This window comes from Chiroxiphia lanceolata, chromosome 4, assembly GCF_009829145.1.
Source record: "Chiroxiphia lanceolata isolate bChiLan1 chromosome 4, bChiLan1.pri, whole genome shotgun sequence".
NCBI lineage: Eukaryota > Metazoa > Chordata > Aves > Passeriformes > Pipridae > Chiroxiphia > Chiroxiphia lanceolata.
In genome coordinates, this window is record NC_045640.1 from 16,416,282 (window position 1) to 16,434,728 (window position 18,447).

Below are 18,447 nucleotides of genomic sequence, written 5' to 3' on the forward strand. Positions count from 1 at the left end.
TTTATGCACTAAAACAAGCTAATGCAGCCTGCACCTGCGAGGGTCTGAGAGAAGAAAACTTCTGGAGAGAAAAATGTTTCTGTATTTGTGCTATTGGAGTGACTTTAGTGGGACTTAGTTCTACTTCCAGCACACTACAGTGTGTTGCCCCAGCACCTACAGGATTCAAGTCAAAAGCACCACTGGATAAGCAATGGGCCAACCTAGGCATGAGTTGTGTGGTGCAGTCATGTAGCACACTGGCTAACTACATTTGTTTTAAGAATGTAGGAAATATGTAGGAAATATGGAATATGTGGAAAAGATATTAAACATGGGACTTGGGCCACAAGAGTTATGTTGACAAGAGATACAGAGTCTGCAATCAGTAGGTTGAGAACTAACAAAATCACAGAAATCGATGTTTTTCCCACCATCGTAAGGGAAAATGAGTGCAATAGAGTGCAACTGTCAAAAGGGCAAAACTTTGTATTTTATTTACCACAGTTGAGAAAGTATAAACAATAGTTAGAGACAAAAGGATGGGCTAAGACTGAACCTTTTCAAATTACTGATGAGAGGGAAGATTCATACCCACCCACTGGCAGAGACCCTTAAGACACTTTTAAAGACAGTGTTATTAAAGATGTATCAGAATGTGTCAGCGCTGTGAAAGTGCTAATCAATTTAAAGCAACACAAAGAGCACAAATGATACTGATTGATTAGGCTTCACCAACCGAGCTTCAGGGTGCAGTGCCAACCTGACCCATGCATGGAAATACAACCACATCATTTCACTTTCTGGGCTTGCCTCTGTATTGTCAGCACTGTCCCTGCCTGAAGAAATGATCAACAAATAATGCAGGTAGAGGAAATGGCACATCCTCCTCCTCCTCCAACTAGAAGAATGTCTATGTGACAAGTACCATTGCCTCTCATTAATCAAGGTTGGCTCAGCCCAATGTATTCATCTGAAGAGCTGGAAGGCGCTGTGGGGAAAATGACAAAACTCTGTGAAGTTTCAAGCTTTGCCACAGCTGCTGGTACTTCAGCTGTTTTCTGGACACTATCCTGAAAGTGACATTTGCCTCCCCAGGCACGAAGACCTCGTTAAAAAAACAGAAGTTAATGGTGTGAATGAGGTGTGGATGAGCTGAATGGTAAATTCACACATTTGCCAGAGTGTACAAAGCATTACTGTAGGAACAAAACTGAATGATTACTAATGTCCTAAACCAAGACTACATAGAATAGAAGCTAAGAAAACACTGTCTAACCAGGATTATTTTACTATTAGAGAGAAAACAACACAAAAGTGTAAAAGTGACAGGAAATTTTTAATTAGATGTGATTATGGTGGACAGACTGACTTTGCTGGCTGAGAAGAAATCACTGGAGAAAAAGGGAAAGCTGGACTTCATATTAGTCCAGATTTGATGTGGATATGAGCCCATTGCCAGGGTTTTCTAGAGTGGAAGATGAGAAAAACTGAACTGAAATTAGGTCTGGTTATGTGAGTCATCTGGAAAGAAGATGCAGTGATTCCATTCCTCTTCCCTAATAAGGAGGTGGGAAATGCTTTTAACACTGAAAATGAATCATTTCAGTAGGTTTTTGGGTTTTTTATACTGAGTAGGACAGTCCCATTCACAGAAAGCTATATGGACAAATGAAGCTTTTAATGAGTTGAAAACTGCCAGATTGTATTCAAGGATCTCTTGTCTTCTATTGCATAAGGGAAACCAAACATTAACTACTAAATGATACACTTTAAGGCACAGTTATGTGAAAAAAACAGAGAGCAAGTTACTGCTACCTGCAGCTAACTTCAGAAAGCAGTGATATACCTGTAATAAGGTCCACTTCAAGGAATGTGTAATTTTGAAGAAATGTGGTAACAGCTCTCTATTAAACTGAAAAGCATTGAATAGTTTTGCACAAAAACATCCTACTGCTAAAATTATTTCAAGTTCTGTCTACCCTACAGGGTGGCCCAACCATCAATTCCATCTGGTTTGCTATCTTTGCTGTGGGGAAGACAGGAAGAGCTGTTAGTATGTCAAATCAAGCAGCTAAGCATTTTCCCCTTTGCAGATGGAAAGGAGAAGTGTCCTAAAAATGGAACCTGATCCTCCATATGAAAGAGTTTGGACCATTTTGCTACTCTGGTACAGAAAGAAAAGAATATTGAAAAACATTGACTATGCAACATCCTGAAAGTAAATGAAGGCTAAAAATCCATCCTTCATACCATGATAAACTTCACCAATGTGTCTCAGATGCTCAACTATCATCTCCATCAGGAAGAGCAGCCTTGACTACTTCATGTGTCAGGAGTAGCCTTTCAGTACCTGAAGTCAGCTTCAATATCAGCAGGAGTGACAGGGCTCAATTACACTCAAACATACATGGCTACCACTGAAGCCAACAAAAGTTGTCTCTCCAGGGAGGGGCAGGATGAAGAGTGGCAGGGGGTCAGATTCTGGTCTTACTGAACTGAACTCAGAGCAGAAAGTAGTGAGATGAAGTGATTTTATTGTCTTTTAAACTTGGGAGACAGCAGGGAACTAAATGGTTGCTCAGTTTTGCACTTAATTGCTGTTTTTTTCTTAAATATGTTTGAATATTGATCCAAGGGGGTTTGTGGCATGCTGTCAGTGAGTTAGAGTGGTCCCTGTCACCAGGGGATCAGGTAGCTGGCTTCTGACTGTTTTGTGCTGCCAGAAAAACACAGAGATGCCTATATAAGGGAAAGAATCTGACTCTGGGGATGTGAGCCATGTGAAAATGTTAATATGACAAGGAGGAAATATGAGTTTAATGTACTGAAGCCCCAAGCTTCTGTAAACTACTGGATTGCTGAATCAGTTGCTAAACAAAAAAAAAAAAATCTTCATTTCACCGGTGTTAGTCTACTCCTCTTTTTTTATCTGGGTATTCAAGTGTGCTAGGAAGTGTCTGCTTTGTGCTAACAAAAGGCCTATATTCTTTGTCAGATTTCAGAGGAAACCTAGTCCTTTCCTATCTGCTGATCAGAAATCCAATAAAAATCCCTGCATGTTATTCCCAGGGTATGACTTTATGTTTCCTATAATATAAAATTAATTTCACAAGCTTTAAAATGCATAAGCTATCTCCTTATTGACTAAGACACACTTTGTCACAATTTGGGGACTGATTAGCCCTATATTGTGAATAAGGCAGTAAATGTGACATTATTAGTACTGGTACAGTTACTACTCTGGAAATGACTTAGTGTCTCCCTGTACAATTAGGATGTCAACAGTTCCAGCTAGCAGGGTGGATAAGCTGAGAGCCATATTTCAAGGGATCTACCCTCTGCAAGTGGAGTGGTTGGAAAAAGAGATAACCCTTACAGGTAAGTTAATTCATAACCTGTTTCTGTTCAGCATCTGAATCTGGCACCAATTAGAAGTAAGGTACTAAAGTAGAGAGAACAGCAGATTCTTCAGGTATGACTGTCCTGCACCACAGGGACACATCCTCACTTAGCACTTGGCAGATGGAAGTCTGCAAGGCTCTTGCTATATCTGAAAACACGAGGCCCAATCTAGTCCCACCACTAGTGGAAGGACTCCCTTTGACAAGAAGGGGAGCTGGCCCAGGCCTTTAGAAAATCACATCTGATCCTCAGGACACCTGGGTTTGAGGGTCCTTGTTAAAGCTGCACTGCAGAACAGTTCCTTCACATCTCTTCACTAATTCCCCAGCTTCCACAGCACACTGTGCAAGATTGCCTTTTGCTTGTGATAGTTTTGGCTCAAGAATGCACCTTCTTTACAATGTAAAGAAAGAATAAAAGCACTGTAAGTGATTCAGGCCTAAAAGGAAAGCGAGACTTACAGGTACCTGACTTGATAGACTCAGATTTGCAGCAGCTGACTTTTTCTTGCTGTTGGTACTATTTGCATTGTTCCCAGCACTACTGTTGGAAGTGCTGCTGGTTGAGTTTTTCCTTTTTCTCCGTTTGGTTGTTGGTTGTCTTGTGGGTTCTGCTGCAATAAAATGATAAGAAGGAAAGCAAATGGCAGATACTGTAAAGCGTGAACTAAAATGATCCATAAGCAGAAGTGCTCGAATATTTTTTCATCTAGTTTTAAATTTCTAAGTTTAATAGTAGTAGTAGTAGATTTAACATACAAACCATAGAATGATTTTTGGGCCTAAAGCAATGGAAGCTGCTTTCAATTTTGTGTAATGGATTACCAAAACTTATTGTCCCAGCATTATCTATAAAGACATTTCAAAGCATTTTACCAATGGGAGTATCCTGAGAACTATCATGGTGCTCAAAGGGACTGTGTAACTTGCTGAAGGTCACACAGCAAGCAACAGTGCTAAACAAAAATCCAGGCCTTACTCTGATGTAGGGTACAGCCTCAACTGACCCAGCCAGAGAGGAGGGCTAAGGTAGCTTTCTACCCTACTGTTGTGGCACACAAGCAACTACCATTTGAGCTCCTTTAAATCTGCCACTCCCAAGAGAGCACTGCTGAATGCCATTTCCCTGCAAACCTTCAAAACTCAGACCAAAACAGGACAATTACACAGCTTTGCTTAAATGGCAAAGAACAGAGGGGCAATGGTACTTCTCAAAATTTGACCTGAGCGCCCGTGCGAATAGTCTCAGATATGCAAACCTTTATAATCTGAAAAAAAGCGAGAATTATTATTTTGAGGTGTAAGAGGAAGGAGATTAGGTTCAGGCCTGTAAATAACTTTATATTAGTCTCAAAGACAATTAATTATGATTTGTAGCTGTAATTTCAGAGTCACAGCAGGAAGCTGGATTACATAAACGATGAATTCTAATGGAGTCAGTAGGCATTTTGCATTCCATCTACACATTTTTTTGTACTAAATTATATCCCAGTCATAGTGAAACCATCTGAATGTGCACATCCATAAATCAGTTGTGTCAGACAAATCATAAAACATCAGAATAATTTTCAGGCTTTCTTTTGGAGCAGTGCTAATTGCTTTCCTTTAGAAGTAAATTTTCCTATTGTTTCTCCATTAATTTTACTGTAAAATAAGTGGAATACTGGAAATGAAACATACCTGGTGGGGCCACCATTCTCTGCCATTTTTGAAATAAGCAAGTCTTCAAGCAGTCTCGAGGACTTAGATTGTAAGTTTTATGTCTTGACATCAGTTCCTGCATTGGCTCCAGTATTACACACAACTGGAAGAAAAAATCAGAATAGAACAATTTCATCCAAGCAAAGGCCCAGTTGATCAGTATTTACATTACTGGGAATCTTACTTTTGTTTTTTTTTTTTTTTACTCTTGCTAACTGAGGATGCCTTGTAAAGTTCAATTTAATCTGCACTGGAACTGCAGAATAAAACTCTGAATTGAGAAAACTTTTGCTCACTATTTGCTATCTTAAGTATTTTTTATATATATCAGATAAACTTCAACTCCAGTCTTTCAGGCTACAGAGATTTTAGAAGACTAGAAGATGTTCATGCTTGATTGCTTAATCTGCAAAGAATAATTAATAAATAATAAAATACCAATAGTAGGTTATCATTACCATACAGCATAATGTATACACAGTGTTCTTATGACCTGCTGCATTCCACAAAGAGGACTTCTCATAAATGATCTTTTATCTTGCAATTGCATGCAAAATAATTCAGATAATTTTGGAGTTTTTTTGTGTTATGAGGACTATACATTCTCTTCCTATGACATGAATGTCACATCTGAGAACAAAGAAAAGCATTTTATTTTCCTTGTCTGCTTGAATGCTGAATGTATAAGGTGGAGATTTCTGAAAAAAAAATGGAATTTTAAGCAAGCATCTTTCTTTTTTAAATAGTCTTATATATTTTCTATCTGTTCACTTAATAATTAAAATCACTGTTCACTGCTTTTTTCCAGCATAAAGAACTCTGATCTGGTTTCTCTTCTCTCCTGTTTATCACCACAGATCATTTCCAGTCATTTAAACCTCACACAAAGCCATAGAAGACTACAGAATTGCACACATATAATTGAGAGGTTACTCTTGCTTGCAGGATCCTTGGTTTTCAGTTATCCTACATAAGAAAAAAAAAAATTCCAGGTTGATCTGCAGGTTCCACCTGAAATTTGCAGGGCTGGGCACAAGTAAGGAAAAGGTTCCTCACTTACTAACTGAGCACATATGAAAAGGAAGTAGCTGGCACAGAATAAAAATGGACCCTGCATGCCATTTTTAGTCACTTTTCAAAGCAGAATTGCATATAGAAGCAGGGGCAGAGTTTTTTTTACCGACAGTAAAAGTAAGACAAGTTGATCAAGTTATTAGAAGCTAGAATAGCAACCACAAAAAGGCATAAATTAAACCAAGCCTTTTTTTGAGTTATTGACTTAATTTTAGCAAGTTTTGCTGAAGGAGCATCTAGGACTTAGTTCAGCAGGAGATGTTTTACCTTCGTGCTTTTAAAATATGTATGACAGGAGGCAAATTCTGCTCTCTGTGCTGCAGAGCTGATCAGTGCTTGCTCCATTCTCCCCATGTGCACCCCACTCTCATCCATACAAATGGAGATGCAAAGTATGCAGGGAAAATAGCTGAAAGGGAGCTACCATGAGGACTAAGACACTAATTCAGCATTTAAATATTACTGTGTATTGGCACTGCCATTTGATGAGCCTTTCATTAACAGCAGTTAAAAGAGAAATAACATAAAGCAGCAGGGAGAACGAAGAGCTTAAGTACGAGAAATCATTTTTTTCCAGTTGTAGAAATTGAATCTGCAGTTGCCTCATTGACTTTTTTCTTACACAGAATTTTTTACATATTTTTTGTAGATAAATACAAGATAATCTAATAGACAGAGAGCTGCTATCAGATCTCTGCTGTCACTTCGGACTCAGATTTTCCTCTGGGTCAATAGTCTAACAAAAATTAAGCGTATCAGGTCCTAAAATATGTTTATGCTGTGAAAGAGGTGGTGTATTTTGAGTTCTTATTCAATTTATTCTGAAACCAGCAGACAGTTGCTCAGGTTTTGTGTTTGTGTGTGTGTGTACGTGAGAGAGAAAGAGAGAGAGATTCATGATAGCATGGACACCATTGTTTTGGTTCTCAAAAGTCTGGGTTTCTGGCATGGCTGCCTAATTTTTCTCATTATGAGCAAATAGTAACAAGCATGAAAAAGATAGCTGTGATAATTCTGAACAAACTAGTTACCCTGGGCAGAGCACTAGATTCACATAGCTCTACTGTTGCTGGGACTAAAAATATGTAAATATACACGTAGAGTCTTCCAAGATTTCCTTAGGGACACTTTATTCATGAAACACTTACTCCTCCCTATATATTTACTGTTGGCAATGAAGAGAATGTTTCTTCTTTATCATCTTGGCAAAGATATTTTTTATTGTGCTCTGACTGTAATGTGCACTGAGAACCAGGCCGTCCCTGCCACCTGTAGATACCTTCATTGTTAATCCTGTCTATAATCTCTTTCACTTCACACACAAGATTAAATGGGATACAGACCCACAATTTAGAAATGCCTGACTGACCTCATGTGCACAGAGTCAAAATATGAGTGCAGAGGGCCCTACAGTAGGACATGGGACAGTCTCATCTTCTGGATACTTGGAAGCTGTATGGACTTGCATGAATTACTCTTCTGGTTTGAGGGAATTCACAAACATTTTCTCCCTTAAAAGTCTGCAAATTATAAGGTCAGCTTTGGATGCCTGAGTAATAGGAGAGCCTTGCACTCTATAGTTTTAAATACACCTAGCTCATGTGAATTTGGCACAAGTGTAAAATGATCTGGATTAACAATTATTGATATTACATCTCACAGTCTTTTTCAGTGACCTTTGAAACCTACTTGAAATCTAAAGTGACTCAAAACTAAATCCTTGAAAGAGGAAAAGATCATGCTTCAATTATCTAAAGTCTGAGGAACTTGCCACTGAGCTTGGTTTTTGCAAAAAGCAAGATTAAAAATGCAGGGAGAAGGTGCATTTAAGAGCTTGGTTGGCCAAAACCACCTGCCATTTTCAACCACTAGTGAGCAGGGTAAATGGCAGGCTGGGTTAACTGCATCATTTTACAGTGTGACATCTTAAAACAAACCTAAAAAAAGTGTTTTAAACTCCTACATTCATTGACATATAGAAGAAGCCTGAGCTTTAAACTGCCTATCCTCTACAGATCACCTTGTCTCACTCTGTGAGATTTCTTCAGTACATCTGTTTTAACACTTTTTTAAGCCTTGGATAATACAAAAACATACAAGTCTTTACTGTAGTACTATATTAATAATATTTGGAACACCAACAAAACCAATCACTTTTACAAGGAATTTCTTCACAGCTTGAAATCAGTCACCCAGGAAAATACCCTAAAGTCTTCAAGAATTTAGTGCAGTGATGATGTTTGATTACAGAAATAATTTCTACATTCCTAGGAATGCAGAACCTTTAATGGCAATGCTTGTCAAGACACAATTAGGTATTTCCAATCTCCACGCTTAGGCAACACTAAAGGTGGGACTCATTTGCCCACACACGGGTGTTTAGTGCCAGCTGAAATGTCCTAGGTGATGCAGGATCTGATCCACCAGGTCGCTCTTGCCGTCCCAGAAGGCCCGGATGTTTCAGGCACTAGAACGTGTGGGCAATTGTACAAGGCCCAAAGTTCAAAGAAAATTTATGTTTCTTTTAGCTTTTAAAACATATTTGGAACAATGTGTATCATAATAGATTATATATTTCCCCTCTGCAGTACTAAAATCCACTGAAAGAACTCCACATGATGCTTTGTATCCCAATATTATTATTAGAATTAGTTTCTAGCCATCTTTTCTTAGTTGAGCTCATTGCTGTGATGTCTGACCATTACTCAGAACCATTGCTGTTTCACTGCCATAGCTGCAAGTTGGAGACAGCACTAGAGATGGACACAGTGCTTCACAGAGAGAGAAGTCTTTGGCATGAGAAGCCTGTATTTGTGGGTGCCCAGTACACACAGGGATGCATGCACACATTTTGTTACTATATACAGTGACAGTGATTTTCCTAGAGTTCTATATGGATCCTATGGACAATTCATCAGTTACAGGGCTTGGATCCAACTTGACAAAACGGTAATGTTATACCCTTAGGGCTCAGGGAGGTGAAAGTACAGAATATAATAAAATACATGGGGTTTTGGTTGTTTGTGTGTGTGTGTGTGTGTGTGTGTGTGTGTGTGTGTGTGTTAGTAAAACACATCTGGAAGGATTTGATTTTTTTAATGACTTTTTATTTTAGAGGAGAAGACTAGCATTTACAGGTTTCAAAACCCAGTGTGTTTTAAGAAGGGAGTTATATGAGGAGACACTGGAGGCACTGCAGACAGGGGTTAGAAGGTTCTGAGAATATGGATCCACACATAATTTCCTGTAATACTTCAGTTATCAACAGAGCCCAAACCAGCCTTCATCAGTAAGGGGAGCCATATTCATCTCTGAGATCAGTCCAGTCACACCAAGGATAGTTTTAGCCTTATGATTTTTGTTCTAATCCTGGGTTTTTATTCTATTCCGAGAACAGATACTCGTTCTGGTAGCAGTGAAGATTAGCAGAAAGACCGATGTGAAAGCTCTCTTTCACCTTACTTTTGCATACCATAAGCTTATGTATTCTGTTGCTAATTTAATTAGCAATTACCCTCTTCAGTGAAACCTCTTGTCTCCACGAGATTTTTTCCATTTGCAGTAGGGAAGGTTGTTGGGTGGTTGGTGAAGGCACTGCGGTCCTGCCGGCGCTGAGCTGCAGGTGGCAGAGCTGCCCCAGCTAACAGGCTTCCCTGCCTCCATGCCAGCAGTACAAAAGAACTGCAGCCCTTCAGTTTTTCGATGCTTTTTGCATTTTAAAGAGAAATCACTGAGACTCGAGTCTTGCAATACTTAGGTGCTGAGACTGACATAACCACACAACCAGTTTCTTTAAATCAGGAAACATATTTGGTCAGTAAGTGCTGGATGGCCAACAAGTCCCACAGTCTACCAAAAGAAGCAAGTTTTAAGAATCTTCCCGTGGTTACCCATTTTGTCTGTAAAAGCAGAAGTTTCACTAACCACAATTTAAAAAATGGAATTAAGTAAAATTTTCATGTAGATGACACTTACAAATGTTAATGCATAATGTAACATCAGTTTTTCTGAATGAGCCAGCAAGGAACCAGGCAGCAACGAGAGTGTTCCCTGAAGTTTTACTGAAATGTACTTTTAACTGTTTAATGCTTGAAACTTCTCCTCGTTGAATGGCTGTATTAATCACTTGAAAATTATAGGAACTGCTGAAAATTCAGAGCTCATGGAGATGTACAACCCTTCCTAAAACTGACAAAACCCCCATTTGAATGGGAGTATTAATCACTGTCTAATGCTCAGGTAGGATGTTGACAGTGAACGTATACCTGGAATACAATGTGCAGCCTTGAAGGGGTTCAGTGCTTTCTTTAAGAGCTCATTTTTTATCCTTCACAAACATTCTGAGTTATTAACCAACGACTCTGTGACATTTTATTTCTATGCTGAAATGCAGTCGTCCCTCTGCATATCCTGTATGTGCTCTAGAGAAAACAACTCCAGTTGATGGTGCTAGTGAAATTCTGGCTCCAGTGCATTTCCCTGGGAAAGGTCCCACTTCTTCAGTGGGGCAGGATTTCTGAAAAGAACTGAAAAGTCCCTAACCACTATTTTATGCATATCCACAGATATATATTCCCAGAGGTCCATGATATGTTACTAATACACCTGTGATGAGGAAGGGGACATATTATGGGTATTTTTTCAGTCTCTGTGAAAGAGCTATACCTCCAAGTTTGACTTCCTGGATTGGTTTTCAAAGCCTTTCAAAGCCCAGAGTATGAATGCTCTGCACTCCCAGCAGTATGGCACTGAAACAGGAACACATTTCTGCAGTCCTCAGTAAAGTTCATTCTTTGGAGTTAGAAATAGAGAAGGCTTATAGCTGAGTTTAAATTTCTCTGCTTATGCTTGTTTTTCAGAATTAATGTAAGTATCATTTCTCCGCAGAACAGAGGGAGGAATGAAAATTTCCTAGGAACATATTGCTGCTTCTTTCACTGGCCGGCTTGCAATTCACTGCTCAAAATAGCTTGTGTTTTTTAAGGATCACATGTGAATACAGAACATTTTCATCTTTAAAACTGTCTTTGTTTTCCATTAAAAACATGGAGATATAAATGAGAAATGTTTTGGGTTTTTTCTGAACTGAAAGAAATGAGGGTTTTTTTTTTACATACTTGTTTTTCTGGAGGGGATTGATTTGGCATTGTTCTAAGTTCTTGCCCAGTATGTCAAGTCGAATACAAGTCTCTTCCATCAGTACATTTCAGTGGATCAACCATATCCATACTCCTTCCCTTCATGATAAACTTTAAACCAAAAGAAGGGGTTTTGAGATTCCCATCACTCAGCTTACTACTCTTGCTACCTGCTTTCCCATTTTGAAGAGACACTGGACACTCCTGCTGAGATGTGGATGCAAATAAATGTACATTGTACATCCCATGTAATGGTATACATGGAATAAATATATGTTCAATTTTGGAATTTTGCAGTAGTTAGTGTAGCAAGCAGCAAATCCAGTAGGTGCTTCAATTTAAGTTATAAAAGTAATTTTAACCTGAATATTCAAAATCCAGTCTGCATAGGATCCTTTATTTTAGTGAAACCTTAGATGATCTTTAGGACAGAATGAAAAGGCAGCTCTTAGCCCCAATAGCTTAAGTTAGTCCAATACCACAGAGTAATCCCTGGACTGTTTACTATGACTACTGTTCTCTCCATATTTCCAATTCCTTCTGCGCCAAAGATTTTTAAATTGGCAGTGTATAAACGGACTGAAGTCCTTGGTTTTGCTACATAAGTAGGGAAAAATATGAGCTTTTGGTATCTAGAAGGAGGTTGGAAACTGCTTGGAAATATGGTATAGGCACAACTACTGTATTTACGCCTAAATTAAATAAATTTGATTTAAACAGATAGTAATAAAAAGGTTTGAAACTGTTGCTAAAAATGCTTTCTTTAGACTTAGACTTAAAATTTAATTGATATGAATGGGATCACGCCTCTCAAAGAAATTGTTTTAGACTAGTTCAGGGCTCAACAAGGCAGGACTGCATCAGGTTGAATTTGGCTCATATTTTAAATACATTTCCAAAACCACGTGGAGCGGATATTTTGTGTTAACTTAAAAAAATACAGGATGAGTTTCTGTAGCACAATACTGTAGCAGATTCTGGGACAAATTCCATAACGGAAGATTTACAGGATCTGGGATATACTTGATAGCCATCACTCCAAACTGGAGAAGGTTCTATGTCTTGTAATGCTTACCACACTGAGTCAAGAAATATTTATACTTGCAATCACCTAAGAAGCTAAGAAACAGAATTTCTAGCTTAACACTTGCAATATTAATGATCATTAACAACTACAGCTTATTATTTATTATTTATGCAATGCCAGAGATAACATGTCTTTTACAAACTACTGAGCCCCTTGTCCTAAAAAGATTCCTATCTTAACTAGATAAGAGGTAAAATACTAAGCCAGGAGTAATCTGGCAATAGAAAGGTATGCATGTAAAACCAACAATTTCATATAGCTATCTCCAAGTCCCTTGAAGACTACTGATATATATTTAAATGGTTCTCACGTGTTGTCACTTGAAAATATGGCTGTTTTGCCTGCTGTATTTTAAACAAAATGTCATTAATTTCATTGATAATTTTGTTATTTAGAAAAAATTCTGCCACAATGCTCCTGGCATTCACTATTCCTTTTGTGTGTGTTGCCAACCCTGCAAGACACAGGAGGATGATATGCAACTGCTGAAGCTCCATGCTGGATTTGCTAGTAAATACTCAGCACTCAGTAATGTTTATTCATCCTATGCTCTACCCTGAATGCCAGTCTAGGACTCTCCAGTTTCTCACTAAGACCCAGAGGTAGGGAATGATTTCTCAATAATGCAGTATTCAGCTGCTCAATTGCTCCCAAGCTACATAGCTCATCATGTTTTTACACTGCTCTATATCTGCAGCCATTTCAATTCCCAGCAATAGTGATAATGGAAAGAAGCAGCATTCATTTCAGGTAAGACTAAGCTTAAAAAACATGGTTTTCCAGGCAAATATTATGAGTGGATAGGAAATGGATCTTAACACAGCACAGCCATCACCAGTGTTGCAGCTAATTCTTGTTGGACTCCAGTTTAATTTCTCCTTCCCTCTTTTTTTCCCCCCCTCTTCTTTACATATCAGCTAGCTAACAGCTTCCACCAGTGTCCTCTCCTTCATGCACTCTGGAGCAATTCAGGTCATTATGGAAACTTTGTTAGCTCTTGTGGCTATTAATTCTGCCCTTCTTTGTGCTGACACCACGACAGCATCAAAACCCTGCCTCTGGTCACCAGGGAACCCAATTTCCTTTACAGTTCAAGAAGTTTCTTCCTCCTTGCTTGCATCCCAGCCAGGACTGCAGTTCCTCACATCCTGCAGTGTGCCCAGACTAGTAGAAGGGCTCTGGGTTCAACACTTCTGTAACCTGGAAAGCATTCCTGTCAATGTCTGTGTTCCTGCAGAACTGCTGCTGAAATGCTTTGCAGAGAGCTGAGCACACCCATCCCCGAGAAGAACCTCATTTGAGGGGCCTCCTTAGCACCCACATTGTATCAAACTAAAAAGAAACCTGGAGAGCTCACTCACCAAATACCATCATGGGCAAAACAGACTCAACTGGGGGATATTAATTGAATTTATTATTAATTACATCAGAGCAGAATAATGAAAAGCTAAATAAATCTAAAAACACCTTCCCGCACTTCTGCCTCCTTCCCAAGCACTACCTCCACCACTCCAGTAGTGCAAGGAGATGGGAAATGGGAGTTATGGTCAGTTCATCAGATTGTTTCTGCCACTGCTCAGAGAGAGGAGTCTTCCCCCTGCTTCAGTGTAGGGTCCCTCCCATGGGAGACAGTCCTCCATTAACTGCTTCAATGTAAATCCAGCCCATGGGCAACAGTTCTCCATGAACTGCTGCAGTGTGGGTCAGTGTTCCACAGGGCACAGTCCTTCAAGCCTAGACTGCTCCAGCGTGGGTCCCCACAAGGCCACAAATCCTACCAGGAAACCAGCTCCAGTGTGGGCTGCTGTCTCCACAGGTCCACAGGTTCTTGCAGGAGCCTGCTCCATTACGGGTTTCCCATGGGTTCACAGCCCTCTCTCAGGCATCCCCCTGCTCCAGCATGGGTCTCCTCCATGGCCTGCAGGAGGACAGCCTGCTTCACCACGGTCTGCACCAAAGGCTGCAGGGGAGTCTCTGCTTCAGTGCCTGGAGCACCTTCTCCCCTTCCTTCTTCACTGACCTTGGTGTCTGCAGAGCTGTTTCTCTTGCATATTCTCACTCCACTCTTCTCTGGTCACAATTACATCTGACCAATAACTTTTTTTTCTTCCTTAACTATGTTATCACAGAAGCATTGCCACCATTTCTGACTGGCCTGGCCTTGGCCAGCAGCCTGTCCATCTTGGAGCCACCTGGCATTGGCTCTGCTGGACATGGGGGAAGCTTCTGGCAGCTTCTCATAGAAGCCACCCCTGTAGCCCCCCTGCTACCAAAACCTGACCACGCAAACCCAATACAGTGACATCCTCAGTTTGTAAGTAATGAATGGTGTGGAGCACCTTTGAGATGCCATGTAATGCATGTTGAACTGGACAGATGTGCTCTCCTTTCCCCATCCTAGAGGAAGCACTCATGCTGGAGTGCATTTGCGGAGATGACTTTGACATATGTCTTAATTAGTTATCACTTTGTCAGTACGTTTATTACGGAACGTGCTGTAAGGAATTCTGTTTCACAATATTCTTAAGCATTAAAAAATGTTTTAGGCCTCTCAGTCATTGCTGTAACTACTTGAAAACCCTCTCCCCTCAAACTCTGAAAAAAGTCTTTCCCTGTGATTTTGCTTAGTCTTTTTATTTAAGATCTGTAGTTTATGGGCTTAGAAAGGAGCTCCACTGTTTGTAGTTTTGCTTCTCTCTTTGAAGTTTTAATACCGTTTTTTTAAAATAGATTTCTAATTTTTGATTCTTTGCAAGAACTTTGCAACTTTAAATTATTCACTCTTCCTCTCATCGCCTAGACATTAAAAGAATGTCCTTTCAGCAAATGTTCTTTTTCCTCTTCACTCTCTGTACAATGGGGAGATGTTTTGAAAAACCCTTCCTTCACAGCATCACACAAACCTTATGAGCTTTTAATAATGTTTGCCCAGGTGGGCTCATGCTTCTTCCTACACCAAAGTGGACAGTGAAGGTTATCTTCTTACTTTCCCTCAATGACAAATCAGACAAAGTAAGGGCACGTGGTTTCAATAACATAAGCAGATATTCCTGGAATCCTAATGGCGCAGGCAAACTGCATTCTGTTGCTGCATATATTTTCAGCTAATGAAAATAAAAGGACTTACAGGGGAAGTCCCATCCCAGAGTTTAGTTCTGAAAACCATGAAAACCTTTAATCTGAGTTGTCTAACTCTTGTTTACAATTGTCTAAATCTTCCTTAAGGATCTCCTGGTGCAATCTGGCCTTACCCAAACTATACAGATTGTTTAGTGTTTTCTTCAATGATGACAACCTGCTTGAGCCTTTTCCTTCAGCAAAGATCCTAACCTAAGGATCAATACATCAAATCACAAGCCTGTATCATAACAAAAAGTCTTGGACAGCCCGTCATATTGTGTGATTCTTCTTTCACAGCTATCTGTATAGTCAGTGATCAATAGGAAAGATTTGTGTCTTACACATCTCAGATCAGAATTAAGCTCTTAAATGATTTTAAGAGAGACCATAAAATTTATCCTTGTAATTTAATTTAACATTAGTGTTAAATTACATTGCAAAGTGCATCATGTTGACTGCATGATATGATCTTTTATACTGCATTTGGTATTGCAGTGAGTATCAATTTCAGAGAGCTTGTCAGGACAAAATTAAATTTTAATGTAAATCAGAGCAGATTCATTGATTTCAGCCTATAGTGGATTTGGCTGGAGTTCCACCATTAGGTAGGGCTTAAGGCTGGTCTGTAGTAATTAAGAGAAGGAACTAAGCTCTTTGTGCCAAATATTTTTTACTTAAGCCTTGTCCTGTGAACTAATATCTCCTTTTTTACATCCAATTGTAGGTTATGAACTGACATAGAAACCCAATACCTATTGTTTTATCTCACTGTGTTTCAGCGGTCTAGTGCAAAGCACATGACATTTGAAAGCTTTCTTAATTTCATTTTCTCTTGATAGTTCAAAAATCATACAGCTTACAATTTGTTCTCATTTCAATATTGCTGCCTCTGCTTCTAACACAATTGCCGATTTTATTTCTTACACAGTACCGAGTTAAAAACAAAACGAGGGGGACTTTGGAGACTTGTGTACTTCAAAAGAGGTTTGTTCCTCTCTTATTCTTTGCCAAGCGCATATACTTAATAATCAGAATTCCTTAATAATCCACCATCACTGCCGGTCCAAACAGTATCTCTAGGAAACAGCATCAGAAAGGTCTATTTCCTTGTTTGCTGTCTCCCATCAGTATCACGTGTGATGTTGCTGCATGACATTTCCTTCCTCTCTATTTCTCCAAAGGCAAACAAGGCAAATTCAGCAGTTCTGAGTTAAATCCTAACACCTGATATTTCTGATATGCAAACTGTTAGCTTTTCTATTTGTGCAACAATGAGACGTTATCAGTTTTGCCGCTTTTCATTTTGACTATGAAATGCATCCACTGTCACTCTTCACCTGTGTCCCTGGCAGCTCCCTTAGGTTCAGATGGAATCTGGAATGTTGTTTGTCTTGTTCAAACTACTGCTGATTCAAAACAAATCACAGCATTATAAAAAAGATCACGAGTGTAGTGACTGCATTTGAATGCTGACCATTTTTAGTGTGCAGCTGTATTGCAACTTGGAAATAAGTTTAGAAATGTTTTCATGGTGAAGTGGTCTGCAGACAGCAAATGCTGATTTAAAGATACTGAAAGTGGAACAATAGGAGATGCTATGCCTGGCCAAAATGCAAGTCTAAAAATTTAGTGGTGAGATTGAAATTTTGGCTTAGTGTGTAATTTTTGAGACTACTTCAAAACAGGTGCCATAGATGAAGACAGTCTTTATATTGAAAACCAAAACATCACCTTCACCTTTGATTTTACAAATTCACTTCCATACATTGTGCTATTTTCATGTTTCCTTGTACAAGAAATCATCTTTCCTTCATACAATAGATACACATGAAGATTCATACAAACTGAGGCAATACAACTGTGATTCATCCTTCAGACTAACATGTACATAGCAACTCTAATTTTATCTACAACCTAGCAAAAAGAAAGCTTTTTCCAGAGTATAAGCAGCTAGCTCTTCTGTGTCATGAATCTCTTCCCCCATCCGTATAAAATCCTCTTGTTTCTATACTGCAGCTCAAGCACAAATGCAGTGTTTTTCACATAACCAGTTCTATTTTTAGCCTGAATTGTAGGAAGTCTGCAGCATTAATAAATGGAAGAGAAGTAGAGAACTACACCGCATGGTAATGTGCCAATGCAAAAGCTAGCTTGGCCTGTAGCCGATGAACTGTGGTTAGATGTTCGAGCAATGAAAGTAAAAACACCACTTGTAATGGAATGATTAATAAGCTGACAAACTTCCATGCATTTATTTCATACGTTTTGAATGCCAATCTTATTAATACCAACATATTTTCTTTTTATTAGAGATCTTTCAGCCTGAAGCACAGAGGATATGTATATGGGTATGTATCTTTATACACGCAATTGATGTTTGCTTAATTCTGTGTTCAGATAGAAAGCACGATACTTTGCAGTGCAGAGCTTGACATAGGAAAAAAGGAATAAGGAAGGAGCTTTGCTTTATAAACTAATAATGCAACTCCACTAGGCATTAAGCCCATTGTTTCATGATTTGCACTCCTATTGACTCTGCAATTCCCTTGTTTGGTACCAAAATTCTGAAGGTAAAAATCCTCCAGAGCTGTTACACAGAGGACAAAAGTTCACAGTTCTTCCAGGGACACAGAGTCTTCTGTAATCTCTTCACTTCTCACCCAATCCACAAAACTTGTCCCAGCACTGTTACGCTGTGGACAGATGGATGTTTATATAAAAGACCTTGTGTCTGAATAACATTCCATTTCGAGGTTATATAAAAACAGCAATTACTGGAAAATGGAACTTTTTAATTAAACGTATTCGAAGAAAGTAGGGATTAATGACTTTAAAGTAGGGAGTATTTAATGCTTGCAGTCATAGATCATCCCCTAGTGAAGCTTTATTATCACCATCAGGCAATGATGCTTTTAAGTATTGATAGCATATACATTAATAATGC

The 18,447-nt window shown here is 39.1% G+C and overlaps 1 protein-coding gene and 1 long non-coding RNA gene across 11 annotated transcripts in view; one reads left to right on the forward strand and one right to left on the reverse strand.

Moving 5' to 3' along the window:
- Nucleotides 1-17,840, forward strand: part of LOC116785953 — a 65,218-nt gene extending 47,378 nt beyond the window's left edge. Inside the window, exons 2-3 of the long non-coding RNA XR_004356776.1 lie at nt 3,257-3,360; nt 17,814-17,840. This is a non-coding gene — a long non-coding RNA (uncharacterized LOC116785953). The remainder of the gene's footprint in view (nt 1-3,256; nt 3,361-17,813) is intronic.
- The window catches only part of LDB2 (LIM domain binding 2), a 218,357-nt gene that overhangs the window by 6,402 nt on the left and 193,508 nt on the right, over nt 1-18,447 (reverse strand). For 4 of the 10 annotated variants that reach the window (XM_032686165.1, XM_032686160.1, XM_032686164.1 and 1 more), the window contains 2 exons: nt 5,064-5,187; nt 3,846-3,997 (listed from right to left, as the gene is read on the reverse strand). In XM_032686165.1, coding sequence (XP_032542056.1) covers nt 3,846-3,997; nt 5,064-5,187 — 276 coding nt within the window. The remainder of the gene's footprint in view (nt 1-3,845; nt 3,998-5,063; nt 5,188-18,447) is intronic. The other 6 variants (XM_032686168.1, XM_032686162.1, XM_032686169.1 and 3 more) reach the window with 3 other exon arrangements.